This window comes from Elgaria multicarinata, chromosome 4, assembly GCF_023053635.1.
Source record: "Elgaria multicarinata webbii isolate HBS135686 ecotype San Diego chromosome 4, rElgMul1.1.pri, whole genome shotgun sequence".
NCBI lineage: Eukaryota > Metazoa > Chordata > Lepidosauria > Squamata > Anguidae > Elgaria > Elgaria multicarinata.
In genome coordinates, this window is record NC_086174.1 from 138139938 (window position 1) to 138167865 (window position 27928).

General features: G+C 44.2%; 1 protein-coding gene across 1 annotated transcript; it reads left to right on the forward strand.

Annotated features, from left to right (window-relative positions):
* The first annotated feature begins 1611 nt into the window (after positions 1-1611).
* On the forward strand, positions 1612-27920 carry LHFPL6 (LHFPL tetraspan subfamily member 6). Its single transcript, XM_063125242.1, has 4 exons — positions 1612-1689; positions 3246-3861; positions 23060-23158; positions 25125-27920. Exons 2-4 carry the CDS (start codon positions 3465-3467, stop codon positions 25241-25243), a joined length of 615 nt encoding a protein of 204 aa, XP_062981312.1. The 5' UTR covers positions 1612-1689; positions 3246-3464; the 3' UTR covers positions 25244-27920.
* Positions 27921-27928: the final 8 nt, after the last annotated feature.

Sequence of the window (27928 nt, forward strand, 5' to 3'; positions counted from 1 at the left end):
TGATATTGAAGGTTTTAGCAGGTATATTCCCTCTCATCTCCTTCCTAACAAAAAGACCCATCTGGCCACTCTGGAAATTCAGACTCTGAGTAGCTTCTTTCTCCAGTTGCTACTTGCACAGACACACACAAAGAATAAAAGACAGAGGCAGAGACAGCAAAGCAGCTCCCATGAATGATCCCCCTCCCTGCCCCCCCTCCCATCTTCCAGATCACTCACAGCACTTTGAAAACCTCCACAGTCGCCCCATGTTCCCCTCCCAGGGCCATATCCCAAGCCAGAGATGGCTCTACTGGAAGGCAAGATTAAATTCCCAACTTAGATGACAGATTCTGAGCACCATGTATGGTAGTACAGTGGTTGGGAGATGGACGTATCTGACTCATGGGGATACACTTTAACTGGCACAAAAACATTTCAGTAGGGTTTGTGTGGGACAACTGCCCAATGGATAGTGCTCCATGTTACCTGGTGTATTGTTCTCCCCATGATAGTAAAACAGTGTCCAGGATGCTTTGCTTCAGGGGCTAAAGGTACAGTCTATTTAGCCTCCTCCCAGCCCCAAAAAGATTTGATGTCTGAGACAGGACTCCTACATGAAATGTAGAATAGTGTTTTAAATGTGTTCACCCATTTCCATTCTGATTTCTCGGGGTTCAAGGGAAATATCTCATTTCATTGTATTTTTCAATTTCCTACCCAGTTCAAATACCAGCATGACCATTGCACGCATATTCAAGGGGGGGGGGGGGGGAGAAGAGATGCCAGAACCAATGTTGTCATGCACATTCAGGAAATGTTGTGTTTCAAGTACAAACTGGTCTTATTGCTGGTGTTTGTTGATTTATCTCGTTTCATCACTGTATGAGTTTTTACTATATGGGACTTTATTGTGTAAGGGTGCAATCCTATGCATGTTTAGACAAAAGAGGTCCTACAACTCCCCCACTCCTTTGATGCTAGGAGTTGTAGGACTTCTTTCTGTTTAAACATGCGTAGGACTGCGCCCTAAGCCGCCTTGGGAGGGCTCTCGCCCTGAAAGGCGGCCTAGAAAGTTAAGGAGGGGGGGGGGGAGAAAAGCCTTCTTCCCAGTTGCCCGGCTTGACTTTCATCGCAGTCCTTCACGGAGCCCCTAAGTAATTTTACGGAACGATGTGATTTTTTAGAAGCGGGGACGCCGTTTCCCCACCCGGCCTCCCCGCGGAGAGGCCACCGATCTCCCGCCGGCCCTCCCCGCCGCTTTCAGCCCCTTCTCAGGGGGACGCTCCGGGGCCTCCACGACGCCCACCCCCGGCGCCCCCGCGATCTCTGCGTGGTCCTCCGACCTTGCCAGGATGCCGGGGATGCGCTCTGGCCTCCTGCGCCCCCGGCCGGCGGCGGCCACGAGCGCGCTGCTCCGGCTCGCCAGCCTCCCTCGCCTTACAAGGGCTGCCTGCGCGCCAGGCCCCCGCCCCGCTTTCTCCCCCTCCGGATGGCAGGGGGCGGAGCTCCCCACGCGGGGATTTCGGGGCCCCGCCTGGCCCTTCCCCCTTCGAGGCGAGCGCGGCGGCAGGGCAGGGCCGGGGAGGGGAGCTGGTGCTGCGTGCCCGGGCCGAGCCGCCGCCGCCGCCGCCGCCGCGTGCCCAACAGCTGGAGAAAGGCGGCGCTTTGCAGCTTCCATGCGTGCCGGGGCCAGATCGGCGACGGCAGGTTGGTAGCGGCGCCACTGAGATGGCGGGGGGCGGGACCCCCATCCTGGCCGCCGACGCCTCGGGCTTGCTGCCAAGACGCCCCAGAGCCCGGCCCAAGCCCAGGCAGGCAGGCAGGCAGGCAGGCGGCGAGGCTCGGCTGTGCAAAGCGGGGAGGGGCCGCGCCGCTTGCCCCAGTTCTGAGCAGGGGAGGGTGGGCTCAGATCTCCCCCACCCCTCTCCCCTGCCCAGCCCTAGATCCGCTCTCTTTCGAAGAGAACAGCGCGAGATCAAACTTCCCGCAAGTCCGGCGGGACACCCTGTGGGCTCTGGAGAGAGGCCCTGATTCCTCCTACTTTTGGGGCGCCCCCCACCCGCGCGCCCCCTGCCTCGATTGACAGCGCGCGGGGGAGACTTTGCCAGGGGCTTCGCTCGCTCTTGCGCCTGCCTCGCTCCCTCCCTGCCTCCCTCCTTCTTCCCCTGCAATTCTTCGGAGGGTTTTGTTCGTCGTGCCCATGACAGCCTCTTTGGAAGCACTCAGTCGGAAAGCACAGACCAAACCCGAGGGCGCCTTGCCCTGAGCATCCGTGGATCTGGGAGTGCGTAAAGAAGCCCTCCTCTGTGGGCCTTGTGGTTTCACTTTTGGGGAAGGGGCGAGGCTGGCTGGCTTCCCGCTTGGAAGTTTTCTTCACACTGCTTCGCCAAATGCCATCAAGCCCATTGACTGCCCCCCTGCACTTTCCCACTGCTTCCAACAACAGTCAACATCATGTTTGTTCTCCATGGGAAACCAGTTTGATCTCCCTAACTTTGAGAAGAAAGGCAAGGATAATTGTGTCCCCTGCGCCTGTTCAATCCGTTCCGCTGCTCTACCAGGAGCAGCAGAGCAGCATAAAGACCTGGCTTTTGCTTTACCTTCCTTACCATACCTATTGTTGAATAATGCTGGTTATTCTCTGATTTATAATATCTCTTTGGTATTTGTCTCTGACATATAACATCACTTTGCTTTTCGTTTGTTAACATGCAATACAACACTGGTTTTCAGCCCACAACCTTCTCACAGCAGGAGACAGCTGGAGCGAGGGACAGACATAGGTTTGTCAACTTTCAACTGGTCTCTGTAACTCTGTCTTTAAAAGCCACTAGATGTGCAAGAATGTTCAGGTGATGATGTTTATTTTCACCTGCTGATTTCTGCACATCCAGTGGCTGTTTAAAGGCACAAGAGTGAGACAGGATTTTTTTTTGCCTGGTTGGTTGGAAGCCCTGGGTGAATGAAAGGCTTCAGAACAGACTGAGAGGTATTTTTACCTGATTCATGTCTCCGTGTCCCACTGCTATGCATTATCGAAACCTGAATCTGGCAGTCCTATCCCAATCCTCACCCTCTTTTCTCTTGCCTTCCTCTCCAGCCAGTCTGCACGCTGGAAAATCCCACTCCCATCCCTGTATGCTTCCTTCGACCCCCTTCTGCATCTGGGTTGTTGAAAGAGCAAGTTGATTTTATGTACTAATTACATTTTTCTTTTTTTCCCCTACTTCCCCCACCCTGACTACTCATTACAACAACTACAGCTTCCATTGGAGAGAAAGGATCAATAAGAGTGAAAAAACTCTCCACTACGCCAGGAACTTTACTCTCAATGGTACAAGAATCAAATACGATGGCTCTTACGGAAGGTTTTGTTGGACTGCACTGTTATTGGGACTAAAGGCCTTTGGATTACCCACAATTCCTCTCCTAACCTGCATGGCATTGTGCCCCAGCCTCCGTTTTTGTCACAAATAGGAGCTATGACTAGGAAAATGGCATCTAGCCTTACTTGTACGGGAGTGATATGGGCATTTTTTTCCTTCCTCTGTGCTGGGGTCTCCTGTGTGGGGTTCTTCATGCCTTACTGGCTGCTGGGGTCTCAGCTGGAGAAATCGGTGTCCTTTGGCACTTTCCGGAGATGTTCCTATCCAGTGCTGGATGAGAGCCGCCAGATCACCGTGATGGTGGAGCAGTGCGGACGCTATGCATCATTCCAGGCCATTCCAAGCGTGGAGTGGAGGATCTGCACTGTGGTGACAGGGCTGGGCTGCGGTCTTCTCCTTCTGGTGGCCCTGACTGCACTCATGGGATGCTGCGTGTCTGAGCTTATCTCCAGGACTGTGGGCAGGGTGGCTGGAGGCCTCCAGTTCTTGGGTGGTGAGTAACAGCAAATCTTTGACCTTATAACCAACCACCCGCCACTACGGATACAGTGCCTGTGTTGTTCTCACTACTCGGAATGAATTATTCTTGTGGATCAAATGCATTCTTACATTACATTTTGTGCATTATTAAGCAGCCTTCCCCACCCTGGTGCCCTCCAGATGTTTTGGACTTCAGCTCCCATCAGCCTCAACCAACATAGTTAGAGGCCAGAAATTCTGGGAGTTGTAGTCCAAAACATCTAGAGAGTACCAGACTGGGGAAGGCTGATATATTCATGAGGAAAAATAACTCGATATGGCTTGATTTCTGAACTTTCAAACTTTCTAATTCCCGTTAGAGAATTTTGAATTTTTGTTTGGTTGCCAACGGGGTGGGGGGTGGGGAGATTCCTAATCTAAGATCCTTGACAAATATTTCCCCATTACACAGAGGGAAATGGTATCTGATTAGCCACCCAGCCCTAATGTTTATAAGTTGGAAGTCAACACTATAGATTATAGTGAGACAAACAGCACAATTCTATCCATGTTTACTAGGGAATAAGACCCACTGTATTCATTAGGATTTACTCCCAGGTAACTGTGTATAGGACTGAAGTCTTACATACTAGCAAATATGTTTTAGATTGGAGCCCATATCATATTTTGTGAGGTAATCCTGCATGAATTGTCCCCCAACCTTAAAGTGCTGCAAAAGTCTGGATTTTAAGTCCTTTGGATCCTACGGTCTTTTACTGTTTCTGACCATATGGTTTTAATTTTAGCTTTTTCATTTTTGTGGCAGCTCTCCATTCTCCTTTGTGTTCTTTTTCCCCCACAACTGTTTCTAATTCCAACCTCTGCAGCTGCTATTGAGGAAAGGAAAACAAGGACTAAGTGAAAACTCACATCTCTGTTCTTATGAGGTAGTCTTGTGATGAGAGTTTGGAGTAAAAAGGAGAGTAAGGGGAGACATGCTAGAGGTGTACACAATTATGTATGGTGTGGAGAATGTGGATAGGGAGACATTTTTATCCCTTTCTCATAATACTAGAGCCTGGGGCCATCCCACGAAGCTGATTGGTGGGAGACTCAGGACAGATAAAAGGAAGTACTTCTTCACACAGCGCATAGTGAAATTATGGGATTCACTACCACAAGATGAAGTGATGACCATCAATTTGGATGGCTTTAAAAGGGGGTTAGATAAATTCCGGGAGGAGAAGGCTCTCAATGGCTACTAGCCCTGATGGCTATGTTCCTAGCTGCTAGTGGCATTCGTCCCACCCCCAACTTTTTCAGTTGAATGTCTCTAGGAAGCACATATATTTATGCACACAGCTCTTCAGGCATGCTAAAATTAGGGATGGCGGGAGTGTCCGACTGGGTCTATGAGGGCCCTCGTGGACCCAGTTGGATGTGCTCAGGCACAAGTGCAGACCTGCAGCCCACCCCAGGCTTCTGGCCGTTTCCCCCACTTCATTAATGGCAGCCAGCATTAACACAGCAGCCTCCAGAAAGTGTGTGTGTGTGTCTCCCCACCGCACCCCACCCCTGTGCCAATGAGGGCCTTAAAGGACGTATTAACGCAAGGGTAAACCCCTTTGTGCCAATGGGGCCCATAAAACCACTATTAACACAAGGGTAAAGGTTTACCCTTGCGTTAATAGGGTCCTTAAGGCACAGGGGTTAGGGGGAGGATTTCCGGAGGCTCTGGAAACTGCACATTTCCCTCTTCCACGCTAAGGGCCAGAAGCCAGGGTGAGTGGCTGCCAAGTCTTGCGAGCGCTCAGTGGGGCTCATGGGGTATGGTTCGTGGGGGCCGGGCTGCGGGAGCGGGTGTCATGCTTCCTGCTCCCCCTGGGTTGGAAGAAGGTGGTTCAGGTGATCAATCAGAATCAGACTCTGAAGTAGAGAAGTTGGCTCAAGAAACAGGCCAGCCTGTACCAGTGGGGTAGAAAGTCATGGGCTCTTCACCAGCTGGGAGTGAACTCTCTCCAGAGCTTATCTCGTCAAGGGCAAATAATGCACAGTCAGTGGGAAGCCAACATTCTTCCAAAGCAGAGAGCATGGACAGGTTAGCCGATCCTAGAGTACGCCGCCGACTAAAATGGGCGGAGCAAAAGGAAGGCGGCCCAGCTGCATCAGAACTAGTCTCTCTGAAGTTAACCTGTCTCGGGAAAGGGCTTTCCATTCTTCTTGAAAGGACAATTGTCTCGCTTAGTTTGCATAGTTTTGCCTAAAGGAAAGTTCTTAGAGATTAGACTCTCTTCAGGTAGGAAGAGATTTTATTGCTTGAATAAAGCTTTGTGGATTACTTTATCAGGCAACGTTATTGTCTCCCAAGAAGGCAGGAGGTTTTGAGAAACACAACAGCGAGTGCTTGCTGATTTCAGCCGCTCCTATCTAAAATGAGTAGTGCCCTGATGAGGCAATATCCAATACTGTTGCTGCACTTTCGCTCATTCTGTTGTGCCTGCGGGATCCACAGTGAGCACAAGAGAAAGCTAGTGCTTCCTAAAGCAACCCCGCAATGGCCCAAAATATTCATTTCCAGAACGGAAGCCCACTGACTTGACCTGTTCCAGAAACGACCGTTTCAGCTTGTTTCTGGTTGCTTTAGGAACTGCTAGCTTTCCGTTGTGGTCGTGGTGGGTCCCCCTGGTGTGCGAGTAACATTAGTTACTGCCCATTATTTTTTGTAAAATCTCAATAATGTAAGTAAATTATACAGCCTTCTGCTTAATTTTAAAAGCCCTTTGCCTGGAATCAGTTCAGACCTCTGGCAAAAGCAATCTGTATTCTTTCCCTAGCAGTCTGCTGGGCAGAAAGAAAGAGAAAAAGAGGTGGCAGAAAGAGAAAAGACTTCATCCACCCACATTATGGTTTTGGCACCACTGCCAACGTGCAGCATCTGGCAGATTACCCATGAAGAGATGTGGCCCTTGACAGAATAAAGGTTACCCACCTCTTTTGTAGAGAAAGTGTATGCTATTTGTCATCATGTCTTAAAATATTTACAAGTATTCCAATAAAAATGTCCCGAGTCAAGCTTTGAATTCATTTGAAAGTAATATTTAAACCACACTGAGTGCACTGGGTTGCACTTTCTCCCAAAACCAAAATATTTTATTTCAACTACATTGGCTATTGGAAAAAAAACTTTTCAGATATTTATTCACTAGCTAAAATTAATGTATATTTTTTAGCTTTGCCTGATCACTTAAACAAGTTAAATCAGTCCAATAAACAAGTTAAATCAGTCCTCAATCGATGTAGGGCTCTGGAAAACTTTATGATCCCAAATTTTCCAGAAAACCCACTTCACTGGTGAAGAGTCAGTCGCACATCCACAGTCCAGTGTCTGTTTTATTGGTGGTTTTACTTGCTCTGTGCTTGAGTATTGTCCTCAGTTACAAGACAGGATTCCTGTCCTGAGTTTGAACTGTGTAAAAGTTGTAAAAGAGTGTCATTTCCAGACTATTTTTTCCAGGTTGACTTTGACTATGGGTGCGCCATATTTCAAGTTTTTCATAAAGGGCACAATACTATGTAGATAGCGGCTGAGTATCCAATGCAGGGCAAGAGGGCAGTGGTGGGAATCTTCACTTCTGTGTCCCAGCCGCAATTGGGACACAGTCTAGCAGTGATGCCTCAGAGGGGAAGGGAAGAGGCTGGGGTGGCCATAGGAAGAGGCATATTACAGCCAGCCCAGCTTTCTCCTATCCCAAGAGCACCCACTTTTCCCTATCTCTGTGTTCCATTTTCCAAGTGTGGAGAGGTAGCTGGCATAGTTACCTTTACTACAGTTAGAATGTTGGTATAGTCAAGCTATTTTAGGAGAGTAACACACTGTAACCTAACGTATCTGTATGTAGTGTATGCATGCATGTGTATAATATATAGTGCCAGTTTAGCAGTTTGAAGGGTGTTTTGGGCAACCTGTAGGGCATCTCTACATTAAGGGGAAAAAACCATAGCCTTACCAGGATTCTCTCTCATCTTTCCATATTCACTACGGGCTCGTTTAGATGACATCCAAGGGTAACCATGTGATTTGCAATTGGAAACTTCCCCTCTGGGCAATGCTCCATAAAGTTGAATGAAACAGCGCCATCTAGTGGCAGAATTAATTCCAAGATTATTTTAAACACTGCATTATTTCTATTTTTAAAAAAGCAAGATTACTGAGGAAAAGAGCGAGAGATGTCCTGGAGGTTGACAGAGTTATGTAAATGACCCACAAACTTTCATGAGAGGCCAATCATGTCCAGGCAATAAATTGCTGATGTAGAGAAGCTCTAAGGCACTTGAAATTCAAAGAAAGCTATCAGATTGGGTGTTCTGTATGTGCTGCTGAGAAATTCTTGTCGCTAAAGTGTACTTTGTTTTGTGTCATTAGCATTGAAAAATCTGCAATCCTGTTTAGTTAAAATGCTGAATTCTATCTGAATTTGGGAGACATACCTTACATATTTTACCTTGTTTATAGGGTCCTGTACATTGGGTACTCCCCCCCTCAACTTAGTAAGTAAGTAGATGGGCAACGCTACTCTACTGCCAAGTTAAGATGGCCACTGCAAAGGTGGAAGTTGCAAATTAGCCAGTATACTAGACTCCCTGATCAGTGGACTAACAATGTTACAAGAATAACAAATGCAGCAACTTTGACTGCTAGCCACACAGACCATCCCCTCCAGTCACAGCATTGGCCACAGACAACACCCCTAGCAACCATAGAATGAAAGGCACCAATCAATAGGCAGCGTTGTGAGGTCATTAACCTATGCTGATGATGCTTACTTTCTCCCCTGCCCATTAGGAAAGAAAGGCCGGGGTATAGGGAACAAAAGTTCTTCCCTCCTTGATGTTCTCAGCCCCCAACGTGTGGCTCAGTGGGGGGAAATTATATGGTGAGATATGAGTTTAAATTCTGTGTCTCCCATGTAGCTTCAAAACAAAGGAAGGGAAACATTCGAATTCATATCAAAATACAAACTGTATAGAAGTGCAATTATACATAAGCTACATGACATCTAAAATAGAAGGGAAAGCAAGGCCTTAGGGAGGTCTAAAGCTACAGAAGAGGAATTATGTTTGTAATGAAAAGCCTGACACCCACATAGAAGAAGAGACAAAGACATTAAAATCAGAGAATGGGTTTCTTCTCTATTTCAGTTCCACAGATGTTCAAATATAATGCATGCTTTAAATAGTTTTGCAACAGTCATTATTGTAAGCTCCTTTTTTGTATTTAAGTCAGGGGTTTTCGATTTAGACTGGATTTAGCTTAATCCTTATTAATAACTTCCGAACTGCCAGCGAGTTTCTAGAAGAGTAGCAATGTTACTTAATTTTAGCCAAAAAACAAAGTTCCACACTCACACCCAAGAGTCCTGCAGCACAAACAACATCTTTATTGCTATAGGATTTTATTTTTATAGGATTATATCCTGTAAACCAACTTGAGAGCGCCTTTGTCTTTGAAGGCAGCCTAGAAATATTGTAAGTAAATAAATAAGAAATTGTACCGTGAGGTTTCACAGGCAAGAACATTCTTCATGGGATACACACTGGAACCAGGATTCACAGAATGGATACAGTGCAGATAAAACCTTGTGCATTGTGAAAGCAAAGCACTGACGGTGCTCTCTTCCAATTAAAAAGAAAATGGTGCCAGTTCCTGTGCTTCCATTTTGTAAAGCCAGCATTTCAAAGGCATGCTTGGCTGTATTGCCATTCTTAATCCTCACACATGTGCAGGGGTGGCAGCGTGCTGCCTACGTGGGGGGAAACCGCGTGGTGGTTTGCTCCCGTGGCAACCAAGACTACAGCGGCATTGTTTTCTTCACCCTGCCTAGTTTGGGCACAGGCAGCTCACTGCACACAAGCTCTCTGGATTGACATTGAGACCAGGATGGAACTGGAGAGAGAAAGCAATGTAAGTGCCATTTTCTGCGCAGACGGATGCATTGCAGAGTTTGGAAAGCTGACAAGCAGTAACCATCTTTTGCTGTTTTCGGTATTAATATTACCTGGATCTTTCTAGACCATGCACTGAAAATGTTAAAAGTTGTTTCTTTGGTTTTATTCCCCAACAAGCTTTTCCATTTCTGTTTCCTCACTCTCTAGAAAGGCTTTCCCATCTCTCCCTCCCTTTCTTCTCATATAAACCAATCCTTCCCGGTTCCTTATTCCTTATGCCTATGGAGGCTGCTTCCTCCAAATGTTCCTCCCTGTCTGTCCCTTTCCCCAAATTCTTCCTGTCTCCCAACTCCTTTCCCCCTAGTGTGAACTGTCATTCCGTCCCCCAAATAAATCTCTCACCTCAAGCCTGCTTGACAGCAGGAATGAGTAACTTGGTCTTCCTCTGAAACACATTTCAGCTATCTAGCTCATGGGGAGCTCCAGATAGACCTAATAATGTAAATATGCACACCAGCGACTGAGGCTCAAGTGTCTTGGAAGAATGTAAGCTGTGTGTGTTTGAGATAGAGTGTGAATGGGAGTGGGGCAATGGTGGTTCTAGCTACTACTAGGGGTGGATTGTTACTATGTTTCATTGTGTGTGTTTTAAAGTTTTAAATTTTGTGAACCACCCAAAGAGCTTAAGCTGTTGGGCGATATAGATATGTAAGAAATAAAATAGATCTGCTCCCACCTGCAACTCCAAATGGGGATGTCTATACGCCACCGCCTCGGAAAGGCATCAGATTAAAAGCTCACAGTATTGCTGCTGCGAGGCTGAACCAATAAAGTTAGACAGGGCAGGAGGGGGTGTGGGCTATCCGGCCAGAAAAACCTGCACCCTGCACTGCATTCCCGCGCTTTCCCATCTCAACAAAAGATAGCCTCTGGGCATGTCTAGACCGCCCAGCGTTGCGGGAGGGAGGGGGGAGGATCTCACAGTATTCTGCTTGTGAGATCCTCCCCCTCAGTCCACACGTGGCACGTGACGTCCCGGGAGGAAGGAGGATGTTGCAGCCGCCATTTTGTAATTATTATTGAAGATGAGCGCACAAGCGCTCCAATGAAAAGATTATTTTATTTTATTTTTTAAAAAACACTTCCCCCACCACAGCCCCAAAGGGGACGGAGCGCCTGAGAAGCTCTGTGCCCCATGCCCGGTTCCTGGCTCCTCGCATTTACTTGTGAGGAGCCGAGACGAAACCGGGATGGCTGCCTACACCTCCCGCAGTCCCGGGACAATCCCAAGACTGTGGGAAAAGTCAGGATTAAAGCCATCCCAGTTCTCCCAAGGAAATGGAGGGATCATCCCTCCCTGCCCCTAGGATCACCTGTGTGTCACGTGGACACACAGGGGTGATCCTGGGGCAATCCCCGGGATCAAGAGTGGTGAAGACATGCCCCCCCCCTGGATTGAAACTTTTTCGCAATGCCCTTGGATAACCCGGAGTAAATGCAAAAATTGTGGTATGTCAGCAACTTTTTAACTGCGTAGTTTCAAAGGAAAAGTCCATGGTGGCTGCATTGGTCTCACTATATAGCTACCATGGGGTAAACAGGGCATATAGACAGCCCCTCTGTCTGAAGAGGTAACAAAACTTGTACATTCCAACCTTCTGCCCAGATATGCTTGCTTGCTGACCTCTGTTATGAGGTACATGGCATCCCCCAAATTTTGAGTCCCAGGTGTAAAAATACCCAGTTTCTAGATTTCTTTAATGATCAGTGCATTTTAGACTATTTGTATACCAAATTTCAGGGATCTGGTTTATCAGGAGGTTCCCTAGCAATTTGAAAAAACGAGTGAGCCAGTCAGTCATGCCCTGATCATCTTTATATACTAGCAGTAAATTCAACATTGTTTCTGGAAGCATAGATGCATGTACTGAAAATTCCCCGGAGGCTCATTATTGTGCGTGAAGGGCAATGGAAATCCCACAGCTCAACGTTTTGTTCCATGTGTGATTTTGCTTGCTCTGTGCCAGAGTGATAAATACCTCTGTTGTGAGCTTGTGAGCTATCTATCTTTCTGCCTATTTTCATTGGATTTTTTAAATTCTGCTTTTCACACAAAAATTCTCCAAGTTCCTTGCAGCAATTAAAATTCAACCCCCAGGCACTGTACTTAAATGAAAATAAGACCCGGTCCCTGCAGTTGGGCTTACAAATTAAAAGGCAAGGCACATATAGTAAGGAAGATGGAGGGCAAAGGAAGAAAAGGGAGATCAGTTAGTCAATGCCAGAACAAAGAGGTGTGTCGGAGAAGGGGTGTAGCTTTGCAGTACAGCACATGCTTTGCATACAAAAGGTGTCACGTTCAATCCCTGGCATCTCCAGCTAGGGCAGACTCCTGTCTGAAACCATCGAGAGCCCCCACCAATTACTGTAGACTAGGCTTCCCATAGCCTAGTTCCTTCCGGAAGTATCTCGAGGGCATTGCTCTGATGCAGAATGAGGTTGTTATTGCCCTGCATCAGAGATTCAGTCCAGATTGCTTTGGGATCGGACACAGCCTCTATTGGGACTAGTATCTAATTTGAATGTGATCAGCCAGGACTGGGCCAGGACTTGCTTGCACGTAACAACACCCAAAAGTATGGGTTGAGAATGAGTTGTTGAAACATGGGTTGTCGTTACATGCAAACCCTGCACTATGAGTTGTTAACCATGAACAATCCAGGAAGAGAACCTATGTTGTATTTTGTATTTGTGTTTTTAGATTGTTGGTTGTTTTTATGCTCGTCATGATTTTAATTTTTGTGAACTGCCCAGAGAGCTTCGGCTATTGGGCGGTATAAAAATGTAATAAATAAATAATAAATAAATGAAAACTGTTTTGTTGTTGGGTTGTAGACTCTAGGCTGTTTGTGGTTATCAACCCATAGTTTAATTATAGAGCAGAGTTAGCATGTAACGACAACCCATGATTCACAACTCATACTCCAGGTTGTTGTTAGGTGTGAACCAGGTCAAGGGACAATGGAAACACATGAGTGTGTGAGAGGAAGACAGTTTTTTCTTCTTCTTTCTGAAATCCTGTGCCTCTGGCTGATTGTTCTGCATGGTACATGAAAGATGTGCTTCCTCTTTCCATGGCAGTGGGTTGACTTGGCTTAAATCAAGTTTCAAATCTATACTTCAGATATATCATTAGCAAGCCAACCATTGCATGGATTACCTAGGAGCGTACACTTTAACTACCTATGTAAGTTCTTAATATAAATGGTTTTAATATTTAAAACCCCATTACTGTGAGTTGCTAGGGTTTAGCATCCTTCAATTTTCATTCACCTTCTGTGGGATCCCTAGAAGTGAAACCTCTGCGCAGGGCCAAATGAATTTTGTCTCTAGTGCCCATGCATGTGAATGAATGAACTTGAACAATAAGGCACCACATAGTGCAAATTCTGACACTTCATGCTTTGCAGCTTGTTCATATATATTTTTAAAGACCAATAACCTATCTTATGGGGCAATTTATGTTTTTTCTTTATCTAAAGAATACCATTTTTTGCTTTTAAGTTGGTGCAGGCAGACTGTTCAGAGTACATGAATACAGCCGGCCTTCAAAAGTGTATAATGGGGGGGGGGGGAGAAAAGTCCTTGGGCAGTGATGATCCACAGGAGAATGGGGCTACTACAAGTATGCAAGGAGTCCCCTGTGCAATGTGGGAGGCTATGAAAGATTTAACAGGATGTTTGAATGCCCTAGGAAATGGTAGGTGATACATCACTCTCTGTAATAGCCCTTCCTATGTCTGCATGCTGTCAATCACTGTGTCTAACTGCCTACAGTAGAGATTGCTATCCTTGCAGAAAAATAGCCGGGGGATCAGAATAATCCCTCCCCTCCCCATCCCTCCCCATCCCTCCCCCCCCCCCCCCGCCACTCAAGTCAGCCTCTGGCAAGTGCCAGGCATGCATTCTGCCTTTGTGGTGCTGGGGGATATTCCTGGCGTCAGAACTGGGCTCAGATGCAAGCCCTCAGCTGCCCAGGGCTGGGGGTGGTTGTGGCTGAAGGAAAGCAAGGAGCTGGCTGTCCCTGGAAAGTCACTTGTATGAGCATTGCACAACAGTGAAAATGCATTGGGTAGTAATTTTTTTCTCTGACATTACACAGAAATGTCATTGGGTATCCGTACAATGGATCTCTGGAGATTTTTCCACTCTGGTGCGCCCTCTTTCATTGTGGTCCACACAGGATTGTCTTTTCCCCCCCTCCCCCTTCCTCTAGAGCCACAACTAGAGATGACATGTTAGGAGGCTGGGGTGGATTTTGCTCTGGGTTGATGGATCACGATATTTATTTGGGGATTATTTTTCCAGGTTGCAATACCTGCTGAGCAAAGAATATTTTTCTCTTCTGGTTGTGTGTGTTGGGCTTGCTTGAATTAACTGCAGCTAGTTGTTCTGCACCCTTCAGAACTGCACTTACTCTGTGCTGGTGTGGATCAATCAGTGAGATTCTGCATTTTGAACCATGAGTAAGACTAGATGGCCTCTTAGTGCATTCCGACTCCTTGATTTCTTCAAATTATTTAATTTCTAGCCTGCTCAAACCTGAAAAGTGAGCCTCCACCACCACAAAAAACAACAATACAAAACAAAAACAGATCAGCCCAACAAATGAGACTAGAAATCCATAACATTCCTTTGGCATTGACATTTTCCTCTTTCTTTGCTGGCTTAATCCTGAATCCCACAAGCTAATTCATACAAATGCTCCTGAAAGGTGCTCAAGCTTGGACTTTAGCTACTCTTCTATGGGGTGAAATGAATGTATTATTTCCTGTATTTTGGGTTAGCTTGGGCCTTAGCTAGACCTAAGGTTTATCCCAGGATCGTCCCAGGATTGTTCCTGCCTGCTCCCGAGATATCCTGTGTGTCATATACATGAACAGGGATGATCCCAGGATAACCTTAGGTCTAGCTAAGGCCTGGGTCTTGAGTGAGCAAATAAGACCTATTACCTTTACAAAATAAAACTCCTAATGGAGCTAAAACTGCTAGATATTGATCAGCCCAGCTGCCTGCATTTTTGGACTGTCCTGGGGGGCGTGGCTATGAGGACTGTCACGATGGGTGCCTGCACATGGAAATTTACCACTATACTGCTACCTGTAAAGCAAGGAGACCTCTAGCAGTTAAGCAGCTATTTTGAATTTTGACTGGTTCATCTCAATGAAGCCATATTACATCAATTTTGAAGGATTTACATTGGCTCTCTATTCTTTGCTGAGCCCAATTCAAGGAGCTGGTTATCACCTTTAAACCCCTAAATGCATTGGGGTAGATTTTCTGGAAAGTTTTGAATTGGAAAATTTTCCAGTGCAAAATAGGCTAATTTGGATAGGATCATTGAACAACCAAGGAAGAGAACTCATGATTCGTTGTTGGGTTGTGAACTCTAGGTCACTTGTGGTTAACAACCCAAAGTTAAACCGTAGTGCAGGGTTCACACATAATGACAATCATTCAAAAACAACCCATGTTTCAATGACAACCCATACTCAGCTTGTACTCTGAGGCCAGATCTACACCAAGCAGAATATAACACTTTGAAAACAATTTGAAAACTGTATCTGGCATGTGTTCTGGGCCTCAACAGTTGTCACTACTGCTATAAACCATTATAAAGCAGTAGTGTAGATCCTGCCTGAGTTGTTATGTGTAAACCAGATCATACACTATGCATTTACAAAGAAGACAGCCTTCTCTGTGGTGCTGCTCTGACTTCTGGATGCCCTCCGAAAGGAGATATGATTAGTGTCAACTTTGTTTTCTTTTTAGTGCCAAATTAAAACATTTCTCTTTGCCCAAGTAGTTTTTACAATTTTATTTATTTTTAATCTGAATTGACTGATGTGTTTTTGTTTGACTTCCTAGCTGAAGATTTACTGTTTTAATGTGTGTAATTGTATGGGTGTTTTTTTAAAATATTGCATGTGTTTGTTTTGTTTGTAATGTTGTGTACACCATCTCAGGATATTTTAGAATTAAATACATACGTACATGCATACCCTTTTGCACTAAGCCATCTTTATTCTTGTGGTATGAATAGCACCACACGAGAGAGGAACACCCTCAAGAAGCCCGTAGCGCATTGTAAACTGTGAATGGAACAGAGATGTGTAAGAAAGATGGCTCATGCTGTCTTAAGACAGACTATGAGTGCCACATGCATCTCCAAAACCATGTAGCATTTTTAAAGCAGACAAGGGATAAAACTGAATGAACTGAATGTGAATTGGAAATTGTATTCTCCATGGAAGCCCACTGTCCAGGAGTAGGGAAAATTGAATTTTTCCTGTTTGTGTTGCACATGACTGGGACTGGATTGAATCTGTCTGCTGAGCATGATGAATGTATGCAATCAACTCTTCGTGAAGCTGCCCTGGGGCACTGTCTGAAGCTTCAGCTAGCACAGGATGCCGTGGCCCATGTCCTGATGAAAGAGAATTGGCAGGAACAAGTAAGACCTGTTATGTAGCAACTACACTGGCTTGCTATCCAGCTTCCAGGCACAATCCAAGCAGCTGCAATTGATCTGTCATGGCCAAAGTAACTCAGGACCTGCAGATCTCTGGGAGTGTGCTTCTCCATCTTAAAAAATTCCATGAGGCCGTGCTTCAAGTTCTATCTAGACCAGGGAGATATCTAAACACGGGGGAAGGCCCACGGTGGCTGTGGATTTGCACCCTGTCGGTTAGACGACGTAGACACAGGTTTGCAGCCATCACGGGGCTTCCCCACGATCTGCGCTTTGAAAAACCTTCCCCTTACTTTTTCAAAGGGAGTGACATCAACATGGCGCTTCCACTGTGTGACGGTGTTTGTGGGCAGTCTAGGGCAAACCTGGAGGCAGAGCCTGGTGGAAGTGTGGGGGCAGCTCCAGGACCCAGATGGTGGCCCAGAAACCCTGCACTTCCTCCTCGGTGTCGAGACTACCCAACGCCGCCTCAGAAGAGGGAAAGCACAGGGTTGAGGAGGGAGGCGGCACCAACCTGGCGCTGTGAAGACAGCCTTCAGGCTTCTCCCAATCTGCTGCCCTCCAGGTGTTTTGGACTTTAACTTCTAGCAACTCTGATCGTTGGCCATGCTACTGGGGCAAATGGAAACTGAAGTACAAAACACCAGGAGGCCACCAGTTTAAGGAAGAGTTGTCTATATGCACTAGGGTATGAAATAGCGCCATCTTTTTAGTGGCTATAGTCTTGTGGAATTTCCTCCCAAAGGAACCCAGCATTTCAGGATTTTGTAACCTTTTCCATTTGCAATCTTCTCCAAGCGTGGATCTCCAGGTATTGTTGGACTGTGGCTCCCATCATCCTTGACCATTGGCCATGCTGGGTGGGGATCATGGAAATTGTAGTCCTACAATATCCAGAGACCAAGGCTGGTTTAAAATATGCTAAAACCTTCCTTTCCGAACCTTTTGAAATACTTTTAATAAAGCAGAAAAACGTCTGCTGTGAATGCTTTATTGCATTATCAATTTGAGCTACTTAGCATTGTCTTTTTGTACTTTTTCTTACTGTATTGGAGATGCTTTAATTAGCTGCTTTGAATGTAATTGGAGAAGAGCAGGGCATTAAATGCAACCTTTATTATGAATTTAGTGAGTTGAATAGTCTGCAGTGAATACTTTATTATAAGACATCTTTATGAACAATGGTCACTTGGGAAGCCATTATTAGTTTTTGCGGAATCTTTAATCACCACTTTGATAGCCAACAAGCAAAGGTCTTTATAGAGTCCTAGCATCCATTTTGCAGAAAGTACAGCTCAATTTAATAGGATCTTTGGTGCCAGTGGGGCTTTAAAAAAAAATCAATTCAGCAATTACTGGCACAGCCTTTATCCTCAAATGGAGTTGCTTATGTTCTTCACAATTCATGAATGTGTATTACTAAATTAATTCCTACTTTCTAGGGCCCCTGCTGTTCAGAAATAATTGTTTCAATAATAAAGAATTATGATCTGATACATACAGCTGCAGCTAAGCAGCAGATCAGATAATAGCTAGGTCACTTCTCTCCCTAGGCAGTGGATTCCTGCCAGATATATAGTGTGCAGTACCAATATAGTACTAGGCGCTTTCCTATCTAGAGGTAGCTAAATTTTTCATGAGACTTCGGGCAATTTGCCTAATCAAAACAGTGCTGTTTCACAAGCTTGCAATACAGAAATAAAAATAGCATTTAGCAAGAGCAGTGAAGAAAGACATCACAAATGAGCAAGTCATAAAAAAAAAGAGTGTTTGGGGCTGATTTTTGGCCTGGTGCTGGAAAATGCATAAGAACATAAGATGTGCCCTGATGCTGGATCAGACCAAGGGTCCCTCTAGTCCAGCACTCTGTTCACACAGTGGCCAACCAGCCATCGGCCAGGGATGAGCAAGCAGGACATGGTGCAACAGCACCCTCCCACCCAGGTTCCCCAGCAACTGGTACACACAGGCTTGTTGCCTCGAATACTGGAGATAGCACACAAACATCAGGGCTATTATTATTATTATTATTATTATTATTATTATTATTATTATTATTATTTGTATCCCGCTTTTTGCCCAATACTGGGCCTCAAGGCGGTCTTACAAAGTTTAAAACATACATTGTAATTGATAGCCATTGATAGCCTTTGCCTATAGGAATTTATCCAACCCCGTTTTGAAGCCATCCAAATTGGTGGCCATCACTACATCTTGGGGTGTTTAGGTCCTAATGCTGATGGATCAGGTTTTGACTGTAAGAGCTAAAATAGCACGGCTGGTTTAAGCAAGAAATTTCACCATTTGATTACAGAGCGGGGCGCTCCTAGGATTGCTAGATTTTGAAAGCTCAGTCCCCATGTACAATAATTTCTTGTGAGAAATTGTTGGTGGATTTCTAAATGAAGTGAGATATGTTTCATTTTTGTAAAAATGCCCAGAGAGCTTCGGCTATTGGGCAAAAGAGAAATTAAATAAACAGCTGAATGAACTATACACATTTTTAGCTTCCATCTTGAAAACTCATTACACTGGCTGAATTCCTTGGCTCCTCAATAATGACCCAGTGTTTTGCTTTTCCAGTTCTGCCTAACAAAGGCAGAGCGCAGAGTTAATCACTTCTGTCTAAGACTGAAATCCTGTGCCCATTTACTTGGGAATAAGCCCCATTGAAAACAGTGGGGCTTGGTATAAAGTAAACCTGCTTAGTTTTTGCTCACTGAATTCTAAATGGGTGCCTATAAATTCAAGACGTTGCAGGAAGAAAAAATGAAATCCCAGCAACACTTTTTTCCAAAGCATCAAATGCATTTCATGAACTCCCTCAGGGATCTTTGTGTTATTCTTTTTGGATTCCCAGCAAAATGTGAGTCGTGTTTTCCATTCCATTGCTGTGTGATTTATGAGCCTTTCACAAGCAAATATCTAGCAGCTTGTAAATAATTGAACTGACAAGGAAGGCCAGCCTGCTAAACACATTATTCCTAATTGTGCAGCCAGAGAGTCAGGAATCCTGCTATCATGTCTGGAAGCATGTTCTTTCCAAGCCATAGCTGCCCTATGCCCTAGAGGACAAGCCACATCACAGTTATGCCCACAGGGTCAGGAAAGAATCTATGAGCATTTCTACATGAGTGATTTATTGCATGCTCATGATTGGCCACTCAGAAGTTTGTAGGTCCTTTACATGATGTTATCAAACTCCAGGACATCTCCTGCGCTATTCTGCTTTGAAAAAGATTGGAGATTAGCTGGAATAAACCTTAATGGCGTGAAATCGACAGTGTAATGCCAGTGGTGTGCTATAATTCTGCCACTAGATGGTGCTATATCAATGAACTTAACAGAGCATTACCGAGAGGGGAAGTTTTCAACTCCAAATCATGTGGTTGTGGTCTAAAGGAGCCCTTCGTAAATGCAGAAAGACTCTGGAAGAAGAAAGACAGTAAGGGTCCTGGGTTTTTCCTTAATGAAAAGATACCCTACATGTTGGTCTGGTTGATACCTTTGGGGAACTTATTTGCAAGGAGCAATATTCTGTTCAACACTAGTGCTGACATAAATTACACTGCACTCGTATAACCGATCTCTAGCACAACTCCAATAGTGTTTGCTAGCACCATGGGTATTCTGTGGAATCCCGTCACGCTTGCAAATGCTATTGGTGTTGCGCTAGAGGTTACCTATACTAGTGCAACATAATTTATGTTAGCACTAGTGTCAAATAGGATACTACTCAAGGCTTGTACAGCGTAAAAAAACACACCACTACTCCACTGTTTTGGCAAAATATGGCCTAGTGATTGTCTAGTATGAAATCTCTAACATACTGATATACCAACCTAGCAATGCTATCAATGTTACATTTCATATATGAATGGTTTGAGGAGTCCTGTGGTCTCAGGGCTTATAAGATCAAAGACCACCCTTGAGTTCTGTCCTGAGGTAAACAAAGCCCATGGTAAAATGTGCTCTAGGATTGGAAGGTGGACCCTTCAGTTACTCAACTCCACTCCCTCCTAAATCCGCCCCCACCTCGGTCATTGGCATTTATGGAAACAAAAACTAAAGACACTTTCTGCGTTTCTGAAGCCTGAATTATTCCACAAAGCGTTATGCAGATCCCACTTCAGTATGGGTTGCTTTGGAGGGAAGCCCACCTTGCTTTGGTAAGCAAAGTGGTCTGAAGAGGGCCAATTTGGCTCAGTATTTGACCAAATCCAATGTACATCCCTAATACATATCTCAAACAAGTTGCTACTGGGCAACAGTTTAATTCCTCATCATTATTCTTCATCCTTTTTTGTCCATTCTATTAACGCTTAATTCCTATAAGCGACAGCTTAATTCCCATAAACCACAAATACTGCCATTCACCATCTGGAATATCTGAGCCCAATATATTTATTCCATTTAATACAATAACTGGTTTTCTCTTTGTAGTTTATCTCATTCAGTACTTTGTATAATTTCGACAGCATGCCTTTGTTTGAATCTTCACATATCAAATTCAGTTCGATCTCTGTAACTACTTCTCTTCAATTTTTATTGTTCCCAATAGCTGTAAGTGAGGGGGGGGGCATTCCAAAGTATAACAAGCAGATGTTTGAGGATACACATTCCAAACCAATTTACACAAATTTAAGAGCTACATATTTTTTGGAACTATTAATTTCTTTTTTACATTTCCCCCCCATAGCAGATTCTTCAACGGAATGTTAATTCCTTTTTGCAGAAGTACAGCTTTATTATTCATCCTGCCTCATTCATTCCATTAACACTGATTTTTCATATTAGGACACCATGAATCACCCCATTGCTTACTTTGGAACAGAGCTTTTATAAACATTCTTGGTCTCTTACCACTTGAGACAGCTTTTTATAATAGCATCTGCCATTTTTTTCCATTGTAAATCCGGGATTGGAATGGAATGGTCTGAAAATATATATATTAAAAAAGCACCTTGTGAATCATACACATTTGAATGATGGAAATCCTCCTGATCCATTTCTGAAAAGGTAGCCGTTTTAGTGTGTTGCAAGTAGACATGTAGAATTTCCAGAAATTTTGAAGCCATTTGGGGGGGGGGGATGTTTTTTCCTGGAAAAAACTGCAATATTAACACTTTTTACAGATTGAAAGTCACTTTGTTACTTTAGGACCATAAAATGTAATTATGTACAAGTTGGTTTGGCATAAATTTATCACATTTGGTATATTAAAAGTACAGTGTATTCAAACAATTATTACAAATTAAAGTTACTTTTTTAGGTTTTTTGTAAGAAATGGAGCTCCTGAACTGTAAGGAACCTCTTTGGTTTTGCCCGTTTATGAGGAGCAGGCAAAAAACAATTAAAAAAACCCAGAAGAAACCATCAACATTAGTAACAAAGAAAATTATTTATATCTTAAACATTTTTTTCATCATGTTAAATAAAACTTTCCATAATCCATTTTTTCTTCATTTTTTTTCAATTTTTCTGAAAAAACAAATCAAAAACGGCTTTGGGGAAAAATTTCCCCCACCGCCCCGAATTTTTCCATTTTTACCCCAGGACTTTTCATCTCTAGTTGCAACAAAACTCAGTGCATCTCTGTACATTAAGCGAAATTGTGTTGTTTACCCGGGGCTGTTGTGGTTCTTTGGTGTGATTGATATGGGCTGCATTACATGGGAGGAGAGGGGCAACAAGGGGGTAGATCTGGCTGTTCTCCTCTAAACAGCAGACATGTTTCGAGGGAGCGCCTCCCTCCCTGGCATTTGTACAAAAGAACCTCTGCATACCTACTTAGGAGTAAGCCCCATTGAACACAATGGGACTTATTTCGGAGTAGACACATGGGGAACTACTAGCACAAACTAATGGAAAGAAGAAGAAAAACAGAAAGAACCTCAAGTGCAACTCTAATCTAGCATAATGAAGGGTCTCCCTTACTTGGGAGTAAGTCAGATACTTTTGAGGGATACCAGGGTGGGAGAAGGATGGCATAAACTTGCATGGGTCAGCCCATTTCTTACAGTGAATGGAGCGTTATCCTTTGTTTGGCAAATATACTCATATGGGTGCAGAAGAAAAACAGTGTAAACAGTAAGGCCACATGGAAACAAAATGCAACCAAAAGAACAGCATGGACAATTACATTTAAGCTTAAATATGTGTAAATATGGGTTGAATATTGGTTGTGGTTACATGCAAACACTGCACTATGGTTTATGTATAGATTGTTAATCACAACCAACTCAGAATTCACAACCCCATGACAAGCCATGGATTCTCTTCTTGGGTTGTTCATGGTTAATAACCCATAGTTAAACCATAGTGCAGTGTTTGCATGTAACCACAACTAATATTCAATGATAACACACTATTCAATGACAAGCCATACTCAGGGTTGTCATTATGTATGACCCACTGTGTCTTCAGTGGTGGCTATACTTCAGAGGAAAGTGCTTCCACTCTTTCAAGTTGGTACTTCTGATTTTTGCCAATCCTCCCTAGCTACTGTAGCCCACATACTCCATTCTGTTCTGGAGGGTCCCCCAATCCTCAGGACTAGCTTTGGGACTTAAATGGGTAGGCAGGATCAGCCAAAATCAGGTCTCTCAACACATGAGTTGAAGCAGTTTCTACTAAAGTAAAGCCACTATTGGATATAACCCTATATACAGTATTTCGCTTTACTTAGGAGAATCAAAGGCAATTGTTTGAAGACCTATTATTGTTTTCCCTCCCTTTTTATGTGTGTCTACAGGTCTGTTAATTGGTTCTGGTTGTGCGCTTTATCCTCTGGGCTGGGACAGTGAAGAAGTCAGGCAGACCTGTGGTAACCTTTCCAATCAGTTTGAACTGGGTAAGTGACTACCAGTGGAAGATGACCTTCAAATACAATCGCATTGGTTTATAAATGTTATGCAGAATTCTAAGATTCTTAAAAAAAACTACACTGGAGATGCAGCAACTACCCAGCCGAACACCGCAACTCATTGTGCCTGCATAAAGAGACCTTGGTTTCTATATAGTTTTACCTGCCTTCTGCCCATTGCACTAGTTTCATATAAAGCTCTTATAACACCAGTGCTTAAAGCCCTTTAAATGGCATACTTCAGCCATAGCAGAAAGTTGATGGTCATTCAACCATCTGTGAGGATGCTAATCCCACTAGAAAGCCAGGAGGGTCAAGTTGCCCCAGCTCAAGCAGAGAACAAATGCTCCCTCTGCAAGGCTGAAGCTGGTTCTGGTTCCTTATTAAAAGCAGCTTAAATGAGGGAATTAATTTTACGTATTTAGCTATCCATCTATTAATATATTGCATTTATATTCTGCCTTTTTTTCCTCCAAGGAACCGAAGGCAGCATACATAATCCTCCTCCTTTCCATTTTATCCTCATAACAACAACCCTGTGAGGTAGGTTGGGCTGAGAGTCTGTGACTGGCCCAGGGAGCTTCCATGGCCAAGCAGGGACTAGAACCTGGATCTCCTGACTCCCAGTCCAACACTCTAACCATTACACCACACAGGCTCTCCACCCTCAAAATAAGCATGCTGAGTAACATGTCCAGATCATCTGAAGAGGCACTCTAAACTAACACCAGGTTACTTTGAGGCAAGAAGCTGGTTAAGTCCTTTGTGCTGCCAGTGGAAAAACTGTCCTACAACTTCCAGCATTCCCCAGCCAGCATGTAGCTTTCTGGGGCTAGCATGGCTGGTTGGAAAATTCTGGGAATTGTAGGATAGTTTTCCATCCAAACATGCATAGGATTGCTGCCCTAAGGGCCTAATGCTTATAGTTATTTTGTAGTACTGAGTTACTAAGATCTCAGGAAGTAGGTGCCTCCTACTCCCTTGATTGTGAAAAGCCTACCTGTGGTCCCTCTGTGGCCACTGGTGAAATTATAGCTGTGCTTTTTAAACGCCTTGGACAATCATATTTCCCATCACACACTACTAGCATCAAGGAGCAGTAGAGAAGGAGGGTATGAGAGAATCACATTCACTGGCCAAGGAGGGGCATGTGCAAAGTGCTGAAGAAGGAAGCAGGGGGCTGGTTTGCTGCCTGGGTGCACTGTGTTCAGGTAACTTGCACTTCTTCCTACTTAAGAGTGGCAGGTTGTGTTGCTCACTCTCCCAAGCACAGGAGTTAGAATCATTTGGGCTCTTCCTGTGTTCATAGCAGTGGCTGTAGCTCAGTGGTAGAGCACCTGCTTTGCATACAGAAGGTCTCTGGTTCAATCCCCGACATCTCCAGGTAGGGTTGGGAAAACTGCTGCAAATACCATCCCGAACTGCCTGAAATGTCAACAATACTGGGCTGGATGGACCTATGGTTTGACTCATTGTAAGGCAGCTGTTGCTCTCCCAAGTTTCAGGAAGCAGCACATGAGGCTGAAGTCTGCCCAGGTGAGTAAGCAACCCAGAATTCTAGGTTTGGGGTGGGGTGGGGTGCCCTATACGCAGTATGTGCAGATAGCAGAGCTCCCTAACCTCCTAAACCATGTCCTACCGGTATGTTTCCCCTTTTTAAAGTTATTGGAATTTAACTGATCTTGCCAGTTGTTCAAAATAAAATCTATCTTGCTACTGTTCATGCCTGGCACATCCAGAATGATCCCTTGACTTGCAGGTCAGGTCTGAACAAATATAGCCCATTGCAAAAGTGCACTTCTTGCATTGTTCTTCACTAAATCTAAATTATGAGAGATGGCATTTTAAAAAACAAACAAAATAAAACGATTTTTCCCATTGAAAAAAAAGATGGTAACAGGAAACCATCTCTGATAATGTTGTCCTTTTGTGTGTTGATTCTGTTCACCTGTAGGCACCTGTGAAATTGGCTGGGCTTACTACTGTACCGGAGGAGGCGCTGCTGCAGCTATGTTGATCTGCACTTGGCTGGCCTGTTTCTCTGGCAAGAAACAAAAACAGTATCCTTACTGAGGCCAGAAAGACCCAGAACAAAATGAACCAGTTTAGGGGGTTAAACAAAAGAAGAAAAATAAAAGAAATGAGTATGTAAACCTTTCTTGGAAAGGTACCTTAGCTCCTCCTTGTAGCCAGGTCAATACAAACAAGTCAATGAAGTTGGAATTGATATGTGATGCTGTGAATAGTGGGGTTCTCGTTATCTTAGGGGTATAAACCAAGAATCCCATGGGGCTTAGGCGCTTACTACATTATTCCTAGCCTATTGTGGAATAGTAGAACTACAGGAAGTATGCCCTATCTGGGAGGGGGAAGCAATGATTGACGTATAGCAACCATCAATTGAAAGGGTGAAAAAAAAAATCCAGAATGGATTTTTTCACATGGATGTAGAGGGCCTTTCTTCACCATTTGGTTACTCACTTGGATGAGAGTCGTCGCTGATTTTCCTGAAGTGTTCAGCCCACATCAGCTCGCAGCTGGAGCGGCTTCCCCCGTGTGTGTGTGTGTGTGTGTGTGTGTGTGTGTGTGTGTTTGTGTGTTCAGAGCACCTATTTTCAGGCCTTAAAAGTATTAGCCTTTAGGGGCTCCCCAACCATTTGGAGTTTAATTTAGTGAACCTGGCATGAAAGATGCAAAGGGTTTTTGTCGCAAGACTCCTGAAAGCACAGCTGCCTAGCTTTGCACAGACACATTTCCTTCATACATTTGTGCTACGAATGGTAGCCTCAAAGTTGCTGTTTTTAAAATGTACCAGCCTCCAAACAGTTCAAAAGGACTGCCTTTCTGTGTGCCACAGAGTAGCGTGAGGAGGAGTTTGCCATGGAAGGCATTGTTACTCAGGCAAACAGCCAAGGTTGGCGTAGTCTTTTCACCTTCATCTATAAAGCACAGAAATCCATGTCAGTTTTTAACTCTCTTCACAAATGCACACACCAACACACTCTTTTATTTGACACATAAACTATAGATGGGATCAAGTTACATGTTGAAAACATCTGTGTAATGGAAACCCAACAAGTCGAGGGGGGTGGTGGGTTTTTTAGTGATGGCGGGCATGAAAAGCTACTTTTGTATGAGCAACCGGATAGGTGTGAAAAGAGTCCCATGCCACCTCACCTCTCCACTCCCAAGTAGCCCCTGCTGAAGCACATTTTCATGTGGAAAAAGGGTGTGCAGCTACCATTATATGCATTTTGTGCAATGTGTACATCGGGCCTGCCGTACACTTTCTTCATGTGCAATATCATTCACAGATGAAAATACATGTACATCTTTCTTCCCATGTATACAAGCAATCCCCCCTTTCCAACACCTACTTCCAGCACAGCACAGCACAGCACACATATTTATATCCCCATCTCCCTTTTGTATCCATACCGCTTCAGACATGTTTGGCTTTTCTTTCTCTTCCCTCCTCCACCAATTCAAGCTCCCCTCTTCCCACTGACTCCAGAGCAGGAGTGAGGAACTTCAGGCCTAGGGCCCAAATCCAGCCTTCCTTTGGTTCCGGTCTGGCCCTCTAGGTTTTCCCCGATGGCCACACACCCTTCTCCTGGGCCCACTCTTTCCCCCAATAACCTAGCTTTTGTGCAGTACCCCCACCCCGGTTCTAAAACACATTTCCTAAGGCTGTTACTAGCTAAAAGAGCTTTAAGCTAAAATATGGTAGTACTTTTTTGTAATGTTGGTCCTGCCCCTTTGCCCTTCAGCCTGTCCTCCCCACCCCGGAAATACAGCCTCGGACAGCTTCTCTGAAATTGAAATTGACGCTCGGGCTGGAAACACTCCTCACCCATGCTCTAGAGAGAAGCAGAGACAAATATTTGTCTTGCTTCACATTTCTTTCCTTCACAGGGTGGCTTTGAATATTTCACCCAAAGCAGCAAACCGAGGAATTGTAAGTGACTCCCTTCCTCGGCCACTCTTAGCTCTTCCATGAAGGGGAGATATGTATATTACCCACCATAAGATACACCCTCTTCTTTGCATGGTCAGAGTGCGCATCTGATCATCACACAAGACCAAGAAATGGCAACAGAGGACATGTCATTTCTACTTACTCAGTCATTTGAGACCACTACAACAACTGCTTTTTCTACTACTGCTTCAGGTGATAGCCACTCACACAAAAGTATGTGGAGCAGAATAGTTGCAATGAATACTGTGCAATTCTTTTTTTTTTTTTTGCTAGATTATTTTAATTTCAGTATTATACCACATTTTAAACTAAAAACATAATGGACTTATGGGCCATTTTTTCCAGTATTTTATATAATCCATGTACACGTGTTCTCAAGTTTTATTAACGGCCTTTTCAGACCTATATAATTTTATATTAACCTCAATGTTTTCAAGATTATTACACAAATGCAATACTTTATTCAGCATATGTAGCCTTTTAGATAGAGTATTCCTATGAAGGGCAGTCAAAGGACAGTTCTGTCCAATGAGAATTGTGTGTGTGTGTGGGGCACAGTAGAATATTACTACTTATGCAAGAGCAATGACAAACATCTTCCAAGTTTTGTTACTAATGCTGTTAAGTAATTATTGTTGTATTGTGCTGTATTGTTTATTTTAATATTCATCTTTGTAATGTAATATAAAATGTACTATTTTGTTTGTACTTTAGAACCTGTGTAAATAAATGTCTTATCTATGATACTTCAATTATATTGTTAATCTTGTGTTTCTCCT